The following is a 13,880-nucleotide window of genomic DNA, read 5'->3' on the forward strand; positions in this document are numbered from 1 at the left end:
TCCTTTCCGGAAGAAAGTGAAAGAAACTGTTTGTGGAGTATGTTGCTATATCCATGGTTCCTTACCCAGCAGGCCACTCTCACCTACCAACATCCTCTTGATTTATCTAATTTGTTTCCCCATCTTCAGTTTTCTTGGACACTGTTTGCAAGCAATGCTTAAGAAACAAGCTGTTCTTCATTGACCACATTCAGTATTACTGGTGTCCTCAGCCTCTAGCAAATCTTAGGGTTAGAATTCAGGCACTTACTGAAAAGAAGACCTGATTTAAACAGCAGTTCTTTTGAAATGCAGTGGGCTGGGGGGATTTTTCTCCTGTCTGAAAAAGAAGATGAGCACTCTACTCACTGCTCTGGTCACCAGTGCTGAGTGCTTGGGTACTTTTGCTTCCTTTTGAGGACAAGGGAGTGAACTTGTCACACTGCACATCACAGGTGGCTCTCCACTAACAAAATCTGTCCTCACAATCAAAAGGAGGTACTTAAAAGATCCTAGTTCTGCTGAGACAATCAGGCAAAAGTTTCAAGAAGCAACACTGATCTACGGTTTTGCGAGGTTTGATGCCCAACCTTAGACATATGAATCCACATTTAAAACTGCAAATGTTTCATACACATCAGTGGATTCAGGACCCGGAATTACCACCAGTGTAGCTTTTCCATGTTGGCAGTTTAAAGCTGCATCAGAGCAATAGTCCAACAAGCCCTGAATCTAGCAACAGTGGAAGATTCTGCCTAACTCCATACTACTGTAAGAATAAAATTGGCCCCACATTTCAAAGCAGCAGTCCTTTTGTTTTTCTGAATAATTGCAGTTCTGATATCAATCAATTCTTTTATTCTATTACACATCAGAAGGATTTGAATTCTCCAGCTTTGGCTTTCTGTTTTGAACTCTCACGGACCCAGAATCCACTTTGCTTGATATAGCACCAGCACCCACAGATTGCACCCAGAGTAGGAACATGAGCAAAAGAGTATGTGAGAACTGTAGTGGACGTGGTCTGGCTCTTCCCAAAACAGACTGCCAAAATGTCAAAGAGGTGGTTGGCTGATCTATTTCCCTGCTGCCTCTTCTGTCCACTGTAGCCACAAACCACTTGGGTACTTCAGAGACGCCAGATGAGAAACGGGTCCTATTAGTATCAATGAGACTTTGACTCCTGTATGACATTAAGCAGTTAAGCTTTCCTGAATTGAGATATCTCTTCCTGCCTTCTCAGGTCATGGGGACAAAATGGTGATTCTTTACTTCCCAAGAGCATTCTTAGTGATTTCTGAAGTTAATTCTTAATGATTTTTCTCCTAACTTGCAAATTATGGCACAGATCACATGTTGGGTAAAATATAGTCATGTCTGCCAATACCTAGAAGGTGAGGAGATTTTGAGGCTTAGACTTCTATCTTCAAATACTTGTTTGCCTAAACCTTGTTTTTATGCTGCCAAGCAGATATATTACTGTGGACACACAACTGACTGTTAGCTGGTATCAGAAAGAGGAAAACCAGTCGTCTTAATGCTGACAGATTTGTCAGTATTAGCAGAAACAGATGGGTTGGAAGAGAAGAGATTAGAAGGGGGGAAAATTTGAGTCTTGCAGTTAGTAGTTAGAACAGTTCCAAGAGAGAAAAGAAAAGATCTAATGTGCATTTTTAGCATGAAATTTTACTTTTCCTTGATGTATAAAACATCAGCTGGTTTCAGTCCAGTATCAGAATGCTTACACAATAAGACAGTTTTAATTGGTCATTTCAGTTTAAATTGGCTAGAGTTATGATGTTAATTGAATTGTTTTCCCTTTGCAGGGACCTCAGGGGCCTCCAGGACAAAAGGTATAGTATAAACAACAATAATGTGAAAGTAGTTATACCTCCTGGTGCCAAATTGCTAGCAGAAAAGGTAAATGGAATTAGCTACTGTACGCTGCATTGAATCAGTTAGTTTAGGCTCTGAATTTTGTTTTTGCAAAATGCAGCCGTATAATGTGAGACATCAGATTTCTCATTTCCCCCATTAGGAAGTTCAAGCAATGTAGAGCAAACTGTTTTCAATCTGTCTTCTTAACTTTCAGGTGAAAAGGTCACTATAATTTTCGTATGCATGCACTGGTACAACTAGGAAACCAAAGTTAAAACATTGTGAAAGGTGAGGAGATGGAGTTTCTGATTAAATGCATCTCCTTACTCAAGTAGATCAGTGCCATATGACTAAAAAATGGACCAGCAGAAACAAAGGCCATAGGTGTTGCTGATAAATGGTGCTCGATTGGCAGTGTTCAGGTGGTCTGCTGGTGTCTTCCTGTTCCTTCGGTAACTCGAGACCTGACTTCCTGGGAATGCTTTCAACATTATTTACGCTCATTAAAGCTGACTGCCCCAGTTTGATGGAGTGAGCTTAGGATTTATGAAATTGCACCATTAAAACAGTCCTAGATATATCAGCAAGGAAAGCTAGTAAGTGGCACTTTTCCAGCATCTCACCCATGCACCGCCGAGGCAAGCCATTTTGTAGTTGATTTCAAAAGATTTAAAATTTGTATGGAAGACATTTAATAAAACAGGCTAATTTGTATGAAGAAAAATAGAAAGAGGAAAGGAATAAGTGTTATTAACATATGTGAGAAGGGTGCCACCTCTGTTTTTCTTCTTCGGAGATAATATTCTTTAAGGTGAAGGTTTGCTTGCATCTGTTCAAATGGAACTTTTTGAACAAAAGAAAGAAAAGCCTGCTAATGTGTAAAAAAAGTAATCCCAAAGCATATAAATTGATGGGATTTTGTCAGCTGTGAGCTGTACAGAGTTTGCAGGCAGAGGGAGAGGACTAGCCTTTATGTTTGGCAATGCAGGAATGCGACATTGTAAAGCTGTACTGCTGTCTAAGTTGCCATTATAAAATTATACCCAAAGACTTGGAAAAGAGGGTGTTTTACATGTACAGCATCAGCAAAACCCATGTGCTGATGAGCTTTTGGATATCTGGTAAACTTAGCATGGTAGAATCAGCTTTATTTACACTTTCTAACATCCTATGTCTCGTAAGAAAAATCAACAGCTGTAGAAGACTGTCACTGAGAGGAAGAACTGTTATAAACAGGATAGTTTTTTGAGGCTGATGATTTAATGCCCTCCTGAGCTTTGTCTTCTAGTTTTCTGGAAAAACTACACAAAGATGTTAAAATGTTTGCTAGGGCCCCTTTGCAGTGGCTACCAGTCATGACCATACATCCAGCAAAAAGAGGCCGCAGGAATGTCGAAGTGGATGCTTTGGAAGTAAGGAGAGAGCATTCTGGGTCAGGGAGATACACTGTGATGCCAGGGTATTATTTTTTTCTGATTTTCAGCTCTGTTATGAGCTGGAGCCTCCTGGGCATTCAAATAATGGAGGCTTTCTGAGACCCTCATGAATTGCTTCCTTTCCTTGTTTCACAGGATTTCTTAACTCTATTCGTTGACAATCATGTGCATCCATTTGGATGTATTCCCTTTGGGTGTTGGTGTCCTTTGACTAAACCATTTCTAGTGAAACCTCTAACCAAGATGAACAGAGGGGGAAATGTCATGCACTGGTTCTTGGGATAGAGAGAAAGCAGGGCATGAAGGGATTCACAGGGTGACAAAGCCTCTGCCTTTCCCAGTCCTATAGCCTCTTTTTAGGGTGCCAGCCTTTCAAATAACAGGATACAAAAATGTGATAGCTAAGGTGTTTATAAATGAAAGATAAATATAATGCTTTCAGTTTCCTTGCTGAGCAACACCATTATTATATAAAAAGATGAGAATGCTGTGTAAGCACATGCAGTTTTCCTGCTTTCCTCATTCCTCAGGTTTTCATTAAACATCCAAACCAATAGTTACACAAGTTCCTTCAAAAAAATTGTCCATCACACAACACAAGTTCCTTCAAAAAAACTGTCCATCACACAGAAACTTAAACTGTGAGAGCTTTGTAAAAAGATCCCTCTGATGTTACAAGTCAATGCTAATACTTTGCTTTCCTTCTTTGTCTGCTCCTTGTGTTTGGCCTGTGTCAGCTTTTAAATTTTGATTGCGGTAATACTGATGCAATTTAAAAGGATGTCTGTAATTTGCACTGTCAGGCCGAGTTGTTGCAGATTATCTCTTAAAAGTCTTAAGATAGATTGGCGCTACCAGTTTTTGAGCTTGAAGCATGAATAGTTTTGTGCAGGTGCTATGTTTGATTGTGTAGGATCCGTCTCAAAATGTATGGAGAGCATTAAATAGAACTGCATTTTAATTCTTACATTTCTTGTGAAGCATCCAAAACATCACAAAGTAACCATCAGTTTGAAGCTTGTTTCTGGAAGAGGCCATACAGTGGGACAGTCATTAAAATTTACAACATGAGAACATGTCTAATTAGTATCAAATCTCAACTGAAAAGAGTACTCAACTTAGATAAAAATTAGTTTTTGAAGAATTTATTGCAGTTTACAATAAGCAAGCATTCACCATCATTTCCAAGTACTGTATTAAGAGATGAAAGGTTTCATGACCTGTTTAATTTACTAAACATGGCATCTGTTTCCCACCAGGGTTCTGTCGGAGTGCCTGGTGTTCCAGGGAGAGACGGACAAGTGGTGAGTTCACTGACTTTTTTAGCACTGCCATTATTTATGTGGTTGATTAAAGCTGCTGAGGGCTTGTTCACCTGAGCAATATGCAACCTTACATCCAGAGCTGTGGTTTCAAATTGGCTTCATGGAAAAGACTGTACAATCTCGTTTGTGCTCTGGAGCAATTTTTTCCAGTTTTACTTGAACAGGCAGCAAATGTAATTAAGCTGAAAGTCTGATGTTCAGATTTGATGATAACTGGCAGGTTCCAGAAAGAAATATGTCTTACTGGTGTGTAACCTTAGACATTATATTTACAAACTAAGTTTGTCCTCAGATTTTTTTTCACTTTTTGTTAGCTCAGTCCCATGATGCAAACGTTTATGTTGATACTGGGTGTTTATAGAGGTCCAATACATTGTTAATACCATCTATAATTCGAGACTAAAAAGAGACTGGAAACACAGGTGGAGAATAAGGTAAAATTGAAGCTGGGGATGAAAATGCAGAGAACTAAATCCAACAGAAGTATTCTTGAACACAACCAGGAGGAAATGCTAACTCAAGCTTCAGTGCCATCACCAAGTTAACTCATAGTTCAGAACAGCCTTCCATAAGGAGGGGTTGCGGTAAAGCAGCAGGCCTGTTTCACAGCATTGCTGAGGTTTGTTGGCAAATCTGTGTGATGAAGTTTGAATAATATCCCTCCCTGTCTGTGAACAGTATTATCCATCTGTTGTTCTCACAAGCACTAACATTCCTAGTGAACTTCAAAAGCGCTGGCAGGGAATACCAAAAGGAAAATGTGTGACATAGGTTGTTCACCATGTTTAAGCAGCAATGGAAGACCAGTGTATAAGGATCCTATTACACAATCCCTTCTTCTGCCTCCCTCCTCAAGAGCCCTAGGAAGAAAAGCACTAAGATGTTTCAAATAATTTAATTTTAGTCCCTCTTTCCTAACAAAAAGGATATATTGTTTCTAATAGCATAATATACAGTATCAGACCTGTGTTTTGACAGTAGTTATGAGAAATGATGTAATAATCAGTTATTTCACTTTGGCGATTGTGACAACGCTAGGAACCTATTTTTAAAATATTCACAGTATTACAACTACTGTGGAACAACAAAAACAAAAATATTTAGAATTTCTTCTATAGCATAAAGAAATTATAAGAAAATATTATGAATCAAATTTGCATTAAGACCTGACATTTCTTCCTTCAAATTTTACAGCTGCATTCAGTTGCAACATGAATGGTAGGCTGTATTTCCCAACACAGATGCTGTTGCTCTACATAATTACAGTAATTTTTGTGACCAAAATATGAGTGAAAATCCAGTGTAAACACACTTGGTAGCATGATTTTCTCTGCATGTGCACGAAGATGTAAGAAGGACACCTGGACAGGGTGAAGTTACAAACCACATTGAATAGAATAGAACTAGTGATTCACATTTTATCCAAGAGCTTTACTTTTAATAGTATCATCACATAAACTCTAGCCAGAAATCTTCACTCGGATGAGCACAAAAAGTAGATGTTGATGAAATAAGTCAAAAGTGTCAAATATGCAAAAATAATCTGATTGTTACAGTGTCATTTTGGGAGATGTGGAACTTTTTTTAAGCTGTATTGGCAAGGTTGTTATATGTCTATTTTTAGGACACCACATAGACTTACCTGCAGTCTTGTTTCATGGGGGAGAAAAGAAATATGCAATTGCCTTTGATTAAGGGAAAATGTAAACTTTAGATTGTGCTTTAAAACAATCTCCTAATATTTTTAGATTATGGTTTTGTGTTTATTTGATTCATTTCATCTAAAACTTTGAAGACATTCTTAAATTATTATCACTTAATAAAGATGTCAGCGTATTTTTAGTGTATCTGGACTATTTTAGTTTTGACCTTTCAGAAAAAAATAAATTAGTTACTAAACTGGAGTCTAGGTACCAGGACAGAAGCCATACAGCTAAAAATGAAATGTGGTCATGTTCTTTTTTTTTGTTTTCACAATTATTGGTTGGTATTGACTAGCAAGCACTTCCTTCTGTGCACACAATGCATTATTTTCATATAATGATAAGCAGATGAAAGCTGAATGTTGATATCATCTTTAATAAATAGATAACAAATTCTGCTAGCTTGGAAATAGTGGTAGAAATAAAGTTAAACTGAAGCAGTATTTATCTAATGAAATTAATAATTATAGTGCAGCCTAGGACTCCCATGCTAATATTTTGCTGCCAAAAGGTCCATTCTTCCCATTTCTGTGAAAATACAGATTCTCAGTGCAGTGTGACACAGAAGATATTGTTGAATGAAGACCAGAGCAGTAATTTTAAGAGTTGGACTCTACTATGAGCTGACTGCTGGCACTCCTGGCTTTACTCATACAGATTCATGTTGATTTGCAAAACAGTTGAACTAGACTTGAACGTGTGATGCAAGTCATCCCCTTTTAAAAAGTTATGTAGTTAAAAGGCTTTACAAAAGCCTAACTGTCTTGGTAGCCTTTTAATCAGAGAGCTCTCTCTGTCAAACAGCAGCATGTGCAGTGCACTAAGTTCCAAGTTAATATTTTTTCTTAGTTTGAAATGCAGTGAGTGTTAAGTACATGCTTAAAACTAAGTGTGTGTGTGAATGCTTTCCTCATCTGGAAAATGAAATATTTTTCAGCTGATGAATGTCAGCAGTGAATTAGCTTTGCTCTGTCCTTAAGCAGTTGAATAATACAGAGTAAGGTCATCTCCATCTTATGTGTCTCTGTAATTTTCCTTTTCCTTTCCTTTCACTTCTTCTGTAATTGAAGTAGTGGATTGTGGGAGACGATTGACAAGTCTGACCAATAGGTCTGGGAATGAGATCATAAATTCTGAGTGCGCTTAGAATTCTAATCCCTTAACATATGAACGACTTCTCTTTGACAATCTCTAGATGTTAGAGTAAGTGTAATTTTACATGACCCACATGTTTTTGCAGGACTGTTAACTAGTAGATTTTTGTTGTATTAAGAGTGGTAGCAAAATCATTGCCATAAAAGCTTCACACATTTTTTTCTTTTAGGCCAAATCCAATGAAACATTACGGGTAGTCTTGCAAGGGCATTTACATTCTTTGTTTGTCCCTACATTTGGGAAACTCTAGCTACACTGTGCTTATCTTGTTGAGATTCTGTGATTCTGTGAGAACAGTATCTGGAAAGGAGTTGCCTAATAATACTTGCAGCTAGAGAGTATTGTCCCTGGGATGGACAGAATATTAGAATCATAAAATCATAGAATGTTTGGGATTGGAAGGGACCTCTGTAGATCATCTAGTCCAACCCCCCTGCCAAAGCAGGGTCACCTACAGCAGGCTGCACAGGACCTTGTCCAGGCGGGTCTTGAATATCTCCAGAGAAGGAGACTCCACAACCTCCCTGGGCAGCCTGTGCCAGTGCTCCGTCACCCTCAGAGGGAAGAAGTTCTTCCTCATGTTCAGACGGAACTTCCTCTGCTTCAGTTTGTGCCCATTGCCCCTTGTCCTGTCACTGGGCACCACTGAAAAGAGTCTGGCCCCATCCTCCTGACACCCACCCTTGAGATATTTGTAAGCATTTATAAGGTCCCCTCGCAGCCTTCTCTTCTTCAGGCTGAACAATCCCAGCTCCCTCAGCCTCTCCTCACAGGAGAGATGCTCCAGTCCCCTCACCATCCTCGTAGCCCTCTGCTGGACTCTCTCCAGTAACTCTTCATCTTTCTTGAGCTGGGGAGCCCTGGGGAGACAGAAACCTTCTGAGATAGCAAGGAGAGTCTTTCTGAGTGCTTCCTTTCCTTTGCAGACTGCTGTGCAATCCACCTGTAGCAGGTTGCTTCCCAGCAAGATGCTACAGGACAGAACCTTCCCTTTCTCAGTCCCTGGCAAGAAGTCCTCAGGCACTTGTATAGTACGAAAAAGGATTATACCTGCATGGTGATGTGAGGTTGCAGTGATCTAGGGATGTCAGATCTCTACGTTAATCATGTTGAAATGGCCACAGAGGGGTCCTTGGGAGAGTTCAACTGTGCAAGTATAGAATACATATTCTGGTATTTGTTAAGTGGTACCGATTTTATAACTGTGACAACAACATAAGGAGAAAAGGAGATGTTCCCTAAGTAAGGATTGCATTTGGCCTGAAGGAACACAGTTTCTGGAGTCTGTGCAACTCACTCTCTTTTAAATAGGAGTTTGTCTGGAGTGCATAAACCCTTCACACTATACTTCCATGGAATGCTTTTTCTTATGTAGTAATTGGTATTTGGGGGTTTTTTTAAGGGTGTATTGAGACAAGAATGTGTGCACAGGACAGATCCCTTCATTTCAGGTTGTTTCAGTAGTCTGATAATAGCAATTTGATAAACCTCTGAAGAATTTCCCTTCTTGTGAGTAGACTTAGAGTCTGGCTGTACACATTTCTTGTTGCTTTCTTCGTGCTTCTTATTGTTCTAATTTACATGCATTTCCCCATCACTGTATACTGTACTATGTAGGGGACACATTTTGAAAGTAGTATTATCACATTTCTTAAAAGAAATGAGGAAGGGTATGAGTGTACTAACATTTTTTCAAATAAAGAAGTATAAAGGAAGGAAACTTCATTAAATGTAGTTCACAAATTCTCAGACAGGTTTGCAGGCCAGCTGAGTCTTGTGGAAGAGTCTTTCCACTTAATTTCATCTGGTGAGTGGGCCAGGAGAGATTTCCAGTTCTTAGACAAACAATTTTAAGTTACTTTTGAGTGGAGTGAAAAGCAAGTTGAAAGGAGGTAATTCAACCCTGGTTTGAAATGGAAATCACGGTAACATGTCTAAGAAACCACTTTTTTCCCCTCTGTCCTTGTTTATGTATTTTAGAGTAAAATTAGATGGGATTAGGCTTGGGGGCCTCTTGTATTTCCTCATCCTTAAAATTGATTACATTCTAGTAACTGAAAAATACAGCAATACTGACAGCCTTTCTTTTCAGGGCGAGGTGGATATCAACCAGCTGGTATAGGAAGAGTTACGCATCTCACCAAAACCAAACCTATTTCAGAACAGCAGCCTCCAGGCTGTTCTTCTGTTACAAACAAGAAAAGCTGGGGCCTCCAGCTGCGTTATTTTTGACTGATTAATTCAGCATATGAAGGTATATTCCTCCAGGGCACAAAACACTCCAGTAAGGAGAGTCATACTTTCAACTGCCTTGATTCCTTTGACATGGACTCCAGTGGGTGATACATTTTCAGCCCTGTTCTGAAGTCAGTTTTATGAGTTCGTACTGACAGATTTTTCTTATGTTAGCAGCAGAGCCCAAGCAGTGCTCTACACATTTGAGTGCTCATCAAATTCAGATTCACTTCAGTGTAAGCATTAAGGCTTCCCCTACCAAGAGAGTATCTGAGGAAATCACTACATCTGTTTATTGGGCAGGGTGCTGAAGGATGTTCTTTGCCCAAATAGAGGAAAGCCAGAGACAGTTCATCAATGTTAATACAGTTATACAGTTAACATTGGCTTGAGAGTGCCAGGACTTGAACCAAGGTGTTCTGGTGTGTTGTCCGAAGGAACATCTGTCTGGTTATTCTTTGGATTATCTGAAACCCCTGAATTGAATAGCTGGGTTGGGTGTATTCTTGACATGTTAGCATTTTGTTTGCCCTGGTAATTGATATTAATTGGAAGAAAAATCCAAACAGATCTTGAGTCTCAAAGCATTTTGTTGAAGCCAGTTCTGGAAATTATCAGGAGTTTTTAAATATCTAATGGTTATCTTCTACATAATTCGTTCAGTCTGAATATGGTCCTGGGCCTGCAGCTCTAGGTGACCCTGCTCATGCAGGGAGAGTTGAACCAGGTGATCTCCAGAAGTGCCTTCCAACCACAATCATTCTGTGGTTCTGTGAAAGAAAACAAAAAGAATATGTTGTCTCGATTTGAAAGCTAGATGATATGCAGAAGAGAATTGTTTCTGCAGCCTAACACCTTTGCTGTCAGTGCTATTAAGGAGAGACTGCAATAGGAGTCAGGAAAGCCATTAGCCATGGCCTAGTGAATGTAAAAAATATGTGAGATTAAGGATCTAGTTTTATAGCTTCTTTCTACTAAGTTGAAAAGCAGTCTGATTGAAATTACTACATCAGATCACATTATTGAATGTCTAGTTTTCCATTGCATGCATCACTCCTTGAAGAGCAGTGTAACAGTCTTCAGCCTTTTAAAGGGCAACTATACATTTTGTTCATCTCCAAAACACTAACCTGTGGGGCTGAAGCATACTCATGCAGCATTTTGCACTCCAGCTTTAATATGTGCTTTGATTAATAAATAAATAGAGTGATTAAATGGAAGGAAAATAAAGTACTATACCTCCTAACAGAAATATTTTAAATTATTTTCATGCCAAGAATCAAAATTGAGTTTTGGGACCAATATTCCCAAAATAACACAGTAATTTACCATATAGCAAGGGAAGCACTATCAATCTACTCGCCTTCAAAATGTTAGCTGCTGTTTTACTGCATGAGTACTTTTGGAATTTCCTAACCAATGGAAGGTTCGTCAAGACTTTCCTCTGGTTTTGGATTTGGTTTGGGAGGGGGTGAGGTATTGGTTTTTTGTGGTTTGGGGTTTTTGTTTGGTTGTTTTTTTGTGTTAGTCTTTAATGGAATTATTAAACTATCTACACATAAAGCCAGACTGCCATGCCTACAAGACCTGCAGTGTGAAAAAGGGAGGCTCCCTGGCACAAAGCTTGTTTTGCTGTGCACTGGGATTGTTCACCAGGGGTATGATATAGAGTGGCTTATGTGCTGTACACTTTTACTTCATCTTATTACTCCCTGATTCCTTGTATGAACAAGAAAATGGGTTTCTAGAATAGGGAAAGGAACATTGTAGGTATGACAGAAAATTATTTTAGCCCCGGTTCTTCTCACCATTACAAAAAGAAGGATGATCACTTCAAAAGCATAAAGCCACAAGGCCATTTCTGTGCTGTCCTTCTAGGTTTGCATTCAATCTTGCCCATTCCTAGAGCTGATTTCTGCTGTGCTAATGCCTCTGACTAGTATTTTCAGTGCCAGAAGTATAGTGTTGGCCACAGGAAAGTCATATATAGGTCAGAAATGAGACTCTTGGTATGAGTAGGGATTTGCTACGACTAGGTAACAGCCTGAGGTTTTCACTTTTTTCCAAAGAATAGAAGAGAATTCTTTTGTCCCATTTTTGCAACTTCCTTTTTGTCACAGTAGTAGCTCTGTGCATTCATAGGACTGATATGTAAACCTGGGAGGAAAGTGCAAGCTTGCGACTTCAACCCTTTGATTAGGATTTAAGCCGCTGAAAGCGTCAGCCAACAGCAGCTGTTTTAAAATGAAGGGGACAGAAACAAACTTGTTTGGGGTGTGGGGATGAGGAGAAACAAGCACATATTCATTGATCCCTTGTGCTTCATTTTGTCAACTGGCAGTTTTCTTCAAGTGCCTTTTAGGTCAGTCCTTTAGGACGCTGACTCCTAATCTCCAACAGCTTCAAATCCTGACTGCTCATGTATCAAATGCCTGTGCTACTACATCAGAGCTACTGTAGTACAAAGGAGCCTTGAAAAAGGGCTGACCCAAATGGCTGTTTAATTCCCTGTGAGTTTAATGGTACCTAACACTTTTCCTCTGGCTTGGAAAATACCTCACTAGAGTTTAGCTAGAACTTCGATGTTTTCGTTTTATATTTTGAAATAGTCCAACTCTTGATGAAATTAAAATGTAATGATAATCCTGTTACCTAATTTAGAAATAGAATGGAACCTTTTGCACATTTTTATACGTTTACGTAGCAAAGGGCATCTTTTTTTGAATGTTATTTTAACAGGCTTTGTCACCCTAAAAGTGCAATTCAGTTAGGTATATGAGGGTTACAAAAGAAGATAGCTATTTCTTGTGAAACTGAAACGTACTTCTGCAGAAGTTTTTACGTAATTAGCCATCTCCCCTAGTTGTTTTATAATAAAGGCTAGCAAATATTTTATCATTTTACCTGAAAGAAATAATATCTGTGTTTTTTTCCATAAATCTGGGAAACAAATGCTAGGAAGTGTCTTTAAGGGTCTGTTCTGCGGGTTGGTTGGTTTGTTTGTTGTTTGTTTCATTGGGAGTTTTGTTTTTAAATCATGACAGGAAAAAAAAGCTTGTAAATAATAGTTATTTGTCGATTGACTTATGAAAATTATTTATGACTCCTTGAACTGTGGAAGAATATATATACCATCCATCAAACAAACCCAAAATTTTGAACATTGACGCAGTGCTGAAAATTTTTAGATCTTTTAAATCTACTTTTCAGCCAGTGATAGAAGAGTATGAAAAATGGACAAGTAAAGCATATTTAAAAAATTAAAAAGCTGTCTGTTCTTCCAAACTCTTCCATTTCTGGAATGGGCCCTTCTCATTTTTCTTCATTATCTGCCTTCCGTATGAGAACAGAAGCACAAATGTCAAAATCATTTAAGATAAGCCTTTCTTGAAGTATTTCTAACTTGTAGAGAAGACAAAAACATTGTCAGTCTTGCCGGGAAGACTATACTCTTAAGGTTTATTGGCCAGCTTTTCAGAATAAGAAGTTACAGTTCTGTTTTCTGTTTAGTTTGACATCTGTGTATTTCCACCACCTTCAGTAGAATTATTTCTTGTCTATACAGGATTTAATTAGAGTTAATCCACCCTAACTGAGGCATCAGGCATTTTAGTGCCCAACTGTGGAGTACATCTTCACAGAGTCTTTTTAAATTTTGTTAATCATTACTTACCCAATATGAGACAATAGGGGAAATGCTGTTAATGTACTTCATCATGTCTTTCTTAACTGCATCTTTGGTTTTCTTTGCCTTTAGGGTGAACCTGGTTTGCCTGGCGTAGCGGGAGAGAAGGGAGCAGCAGGTCTTAAGGTTGGTATTGAAAATGGATTGAAAAGCACACAGTATGTGAGTGCATGTATAGATGACAGACATGCTTTCCAACTTGGGTTTAAATTTTGGCTGGCTTTTAATGATCTGCTCCCTCCAGTGATCAGGGCTGTAAGAGGCTTTACAAATTTCACCATAAAGAAGCATATTCTTCTGCTGTGCATGTACGATTCCAGTCAGTGGCACTGACGTGTATGCATCCACTGCCAAGTGAATGCAATATGCCCGCAAGCGTTTGGGAATTTGGGGACCTTTTTAGAAAGGCTTTGTGCTCCCTACAATGTGTTTCAGGCTTCTTTTCAAGAACTGCTGTGGTCAATTCTTTGACAAGTGTCGGGGT

At 38.9% G+C, this 13,880-nt stretch overlaps 1 protein-coding gene across 9 annotated transcripts in view; it reads left to right on the plus strand.

The window, feature by feature from the left end:
• The window catches only part of COL25A1 (collagen type XXV alpha 1 chain), a 335,822-nt gene that overhangs the window by 252,084 nt on the left and 69,858 nt on the right, over positions 1-13,880 (plus strand). For all 9 annotated transcript variants that reach the window (XM_075421352.1, XM_075421360.1, XM_075421351.1 and 6 more), the window contains 3 exons: positions 1,806-1,832; positions 4,553-4,597; positions 13,469-13,522. In XM_075421352.1, coding sequence (XP_075277467.1) covers positions 1,806-1,832; positions 4,553-4,597; positions 13,469-13,522 — 126 coding nt within the window. The remainder of the gene's footprint in view (positions 1-1,805; positions 1,833-4,552; positions 4,598-13,468; positions 13,523-13,880) is intronic.

This window comes from Opisthocomus hoazin, chromosome 5 (genome assembly GCF_030867145.1).
Source record: "Opisthocomus hoazin isolate bOpiHoa1 chromosome 5, bOpiHoa1.hap1, whole genome shotgun sequence".
In the NCBI taxonomy this organism is placed as follows: Eukaryota; Metazoa; Chordata; class Aves; order Opisthocomiformes; family Opisthocomidae; genus Opisthocomus; species Opisthocomus hoazin.